We start from the raw sequence: 4,890 nt of genomic DNA on the forward strand, positions 1-4,890 counted from the left end.
TTATATACACACACATTTATATATATATATATATATATATACCTACATATACATACGTACATAAATACATATACTACTTACACAAACATACATAAACATAGTTGGCATGTGAACTTCTTCAATCCGAATGCGATCTACATAGAATTTGATCCCAACGCGGCAATCTTGCTCGATATGATATATCAACATTTATATTTCATGTTTTTGCCGTGTATGTGTCTTATCTTTTTGTTTAGTTTTGTCATATATGTGTCTTATCTTTTCGTTTGGTTTATCTATTTGTCATTAATTTCTACGGGTTCCCATGACCACTGACCAGCGGGCATGCCGTTGCAAAGTCTCAACGTGGCCATTCACGGTAGACTGATATGCGTGACATTCGTTGATGGTCTACTATTATCTGTGTTGCCATCTGTGATCTATACTCATCGATGACATCCATTTGTGGTGTACTGTTATTCGAGCCATGTACAAACTCACCGCTTCTCTGTGGTGCGATCCTCTATCACCGCCTATCTGACCCGTGACCTATTCTACTACTATCCTTCATGGGGTAAATATTTCGTGCGTATTTGTATGTTATTTGGCTGTGCTCTAGACTGAGTTATGTTATGTGCTACTGCCCATGTCTTAATGTGGGGCATAGACTGATGCATGTATGTTCATATTTGCGTTGGTATTGATTCGCCAGTCTATATTTGCTTATTATTGAGTCTGTTCACTACTTCCGTTTGTGATCTATGTGTGTGCATATGTCTCTGCATATGACTCTATATATCTTCTCTCTCCCCACTACTATACATCAATATCCCACTCGCCATGTCTAAGAAGTGCGGCAGTATCCTTTGTTGGAGCCGCCGGTATCGGAAAAAGTATTTGCGGCGGTACGTTATACGGCAAACCGCCCAGCTGATGTCCCAGTTATTTAAATCTGTTCAAACCAAAGGCAGCTGATCAATACAGGGTGTGTGCCGGCCGACAGTACAAGCGTCTTGTTTTAGGGCTATAGGGTTATAGAAGAAGAGCTCCAAGAGCGCCAACGAACAAAATACAAACCCACCGCAAGGGCTGCACATTCACCCAACTGGTACACCACCTAAAACCCTAGAACCCACGGAACACATGCACTACCTTACACCGCCCAAAACCCTAGAACCCAAGAAGCACACACACTACCTTACACCGCCCGGGCTAGCCCGACCAGAGATCCGCCGACGAGTGGCTGTGCAGGTCTTTGCCCTTCTTGATGTCGTGTTTGGTTTTGCGGTGCAGATCCAGGGCACCCTGACTGCCGTAGCCTTTGTCACACTCCGTGACATCGCACACATACGCACGCTCAATTTCTGACGGCGGACGTCTGTGGGGCAATTGAGTAAGGGGCACGGGATGAGAGCTGTACGATTAGCATACGGGTGATATGCACACAATCAAGCGTAGACACACCCTAACTAACTAAAAAAATGAAATAAATAACAGATTAATTAAACAATTGAAAAATAAATCCATGGAAGTATCCCATTTTCTTGGCAAAGATGAGACATGCCGAGGCCAAATGGTGGTGGTGGGGTGAGCCATCGCATCATTGCGTGCTTGCGTGGTCATAGCATGCGTTATCATTGCGTGCTTGCGTGATCATAGCATGGGTTATCCTTGCGTGGTCATAGCATGGGTTATCCTTGCGTGCTTGCGAGGTCAGAGCATGCGTTATCATTGCGTGCTTGCGTGGTCATAGCATGCGTTATCATTGCATGCTTTCGTGGTCATAGCATGGGTTATCCTCGCGTGCTTGCGTGGTCATAGCATGGGTTATCCTTGCGTGCTTGCGAGGTCATAGCATGCGTTATCCTTGCGTGCTTGCGTGGTCATAGCATGCGTTATCCTTGCGTGGTCATCGCATGCGTTGTACCTGATGCGCTTGATCTTCTTGCCGTCTCCTGTATCGCTGTCTCGCTCGCTGTTCTTTCTGCTGCGGCTGCCCCCACTGTTGCCACTGTGAATGTGCGCATACGCTGCGCCAGTGCTATGAGTCTCGTGAGGCCCTATGTGTGCGTGAGCGTGAGAATGTGTGTGTGACGGTGCGTGTGTGTGTGTGTGCTGCTGAGCATTTGCATGCGGTCTGTGGTCGGCGGCGGTGGTCGTATTGGGCGTATTGCTATCGCCCACAGTGCTATGCTGTTTGGTGTTGTTGCCGTAGGGCTGTGCCTGTGTGCAAGGCTGCTGCTGTGTGTTTGGGTTCTGTTCGTGGGGATGGTAAACGTCTTGCTGGGGCGTCATGTGTGTGTCGTGTGCAGCAGACATGCTTCCTGCATACACATAGGCCCCCTCCCTCCCCTGCCCATCCACACTCGCAGTCACCCCTGTGCTCTTGTTCTTGCTCAGCGCTATTGCGTTGTCCATGTGTGCGTCGTGGGCTGAGGTGTGTGCATGTGAAGTTTCCTGTGTAGTGCTGTCCGTGGACTGTTGGCTCCGTCGGCGCAGTTGTTGGTCGCCAGCTCTTCCGTCTGCAGAAAACGGAGTGGTGTGTGAGTGCGTGTGTGTGTGTGTATTGATGTGCGTGAAATGCAGAAAGGTCTGTAGAGGCGCGTGTGTGTGTGTGTTGATGTGCGTGTAATGCAGAAATGTCTGTAGAGGGTGTGTGTGTGTGTTGATGTGCGTGTAATGCAGAAAGGTCTGTAGAGGCGTGTGTGTGTGCGTGTGTGTTGTTCGCATATGATTGGGCTGGCGTGTGCAGTTGCGCGTGTGAGAGTGGTCGCATACCATCGCATCCGTCATCAAGCGCCTCCCCTTGCCTCCACTCTGCTTTCGCCCCATACACCCATCCGTCGTTGCCATGGTCACCGCTGCCTCGCCTCGCCTGTTCGCCCGCTTGACCCAGTTGCCTGCTGACGTTCGTGTCAGTGCCCGTTGTACTGACCTGTCCGCCAGCACCGTCCATAGGGCTTGTTCCTGAGGGTGCCGTGTGCTGTGGCTGCCCCCCCTGCCCTATACGGCTGTCTACAGTGTGTATTCCCCTGTCCACGTGGTTGTGGCTATTGGGTTCGTGGCTGTGGCTGTGGCTGTTGGGTTCGTGGCTGTTGTGGTCAGTTGTGGTGCGTGTGTGTGCCGCCAGCGCGTTCTGCAGCAAACGGCCCAGTGCCTCGGCACTCTCACTCGCGCCAGTGGAGGGTGCGGTGGTGGTATTCTTTGACTTCTGAGTGGATGTGCTGGTCATTGCTGCATCGTCATTTGATCCTCTGCTCCCGGCCCTGTTTCCATTTGTCGAAAAGTGGGAAAGGAAGTTAGCAAGCAAGCGACTATATTGTAGGGTCTTCAGGTCTGCTGCATAACTACTTATAGAAATTATTAGTGCGCCCACGTGTACTTTCATGTGAACAGCCACGAAAACGGCACACCAATATATTCACAAAAGCACACACAACACACACACACACATACATACATACACACACACACACATACACAGAGACACAGACGCGGACACATACAGGTACATACACACAGACACACAGACATTAGTGCACGGCAGCAAAGCACAGACGCTGGCACTCAGGCACCCTACACAGACAACCAGCCCACCGAAACACGCACACCCTTGACAATCACACACACACTCATACACCCCTACGCACATAATAAGCCCACCCGTACACACACACAACACAAACCACGCACGCATGCACACACACACACAAACGCGCACACGCATACCTGGCCGCAGCCGCCTTGGCAGTGCGTGGCCTACAGTTGGTGGTGCTTGCCTTGGCTTTTGGCGGGCGTGCGGCTGACGAGCCATTCGCCCCACTGCCTGGCGCCGCTTTTGCTGAGGCGTGTGTGTGGGTGTGTGGGTGTGGGTGTTGAATGGTGTCGGCTGGGTGTGCGTGTGTGCTGCTGCCCTTTCTGCGGTGCGTGGTGGATGCGGCGTGGCTATTGACTGTGCTGTTGCGGTGTGTCTTGTGGTGTGTCTGCGACGGGTGCGCGGGGTCGTGGGTGGTTCCCATGGCGACGGAGACGTCGTGGTCGCTCATCCGTGTCACATTTGTTAACGCTACGATACGAACAAGTGAATGGGGCGGATAGTTAGTGTGACATAAATCAAAGGACATGAGCCCATCTAATAGCGTTCAGATGTCCAGGAGGCGCAAGGATTGTAGGCAGGTTAGAGATGTGTGCGAAGGCAGCGACGGATTAAGAGAGATATGGCGTCTGTCGTGGCAAATGTGTATGCAGAGATGATAAGAAAAGCGTGTGGCACGCAATAAAAGGTGTATGCAGAAATGAAAAGATGTGTGTGTGCACGCAATAAAAGGTTTATGCAGGGATGATAAGAGAAGCGTGTGTGCACGCATTAAGCGGTGTATGCAGATGATAAGATGAGTGTGTGTACGTACACGCACTAAAGGTAAATGCCGAGATGACAAGATGTGCGTGTGTGTGTGTGTGTATGCGTGCACATACGGCAATGCGAGACAGCTGACCAATTCATGAGGGGTTGTACAAGGACTGGCAGCGGCCACACGGATGTGTAGGCGAGCCCTACACAAAACACGCAGAGCATGGAGTGTTGTTTGCTATGTCGTACACTTACAGATAATGTCTTGTGTTCTGAGCGTTATCCGCAACCAACTTACGCAAAGAAGTAATCATACATACGTGTGGCACTCGAGACACGCAACGTACGGTAATAAGAAAAACTGTTGCTGATAGTAACAAAGGCATAATAGCAGCAGATGATACCACAACCAACAACCAACAAACTGCACCAACAGCTATTGCCATCTCACTGAACTCACAGCGAAAGACAAGACAGACTATGAACTCAATGCACTACGTACACAAGACAATCCCACACGACCAATAGGGACAGGCGGCCTAATAGCCAAACGTACTATA

General features: G+C 50.3%; 1 protein-coding gene across 1 annotated transcript; it reads right to left on the reverse strand.

Annotated features, from left to right (window-relative positions):
- Positions 1-564: 564 nt before the first annotated feature.
- SARC_04235 (hypothetical protein) lies at positions 565-4,025 on the reverse strand (the record flags this gene model as incomplete). The annotated part of the gene is made up of 5 exons (XM_014301931.1): positions 565-931; positions 1,177-1,357; positions 1,907-2,501; positions 2,758-3,245; positions 3,709-4,025. The coding sequence occupies 4 exons, from the start codon at positions 4,023-4,025 to the stop codon at positions 1,192-1,194; spliced, it is 1,566 nt and encodes a 521-aa protein (XP_014157406.1). The 3' UTR covers positions 565-931; positions 1,177-1,191.
- Positions 4,026-4,890: the final 865 nt, after the last annotated feature.

The sequence above is a fragment of the Sphaeroforma arctica genome (assembly GCF_001186125.1).
Source record: "Sphaeroforma arctica JP610 unplaced genomic scaffold supercont1.232, whole genome shotgun sequence".
Taxonomy (NCBI): Eukaryota; class Ichthyosporea; order Ichthyophonida; genus Sphaeroforma; species Sphaeroforma arctica.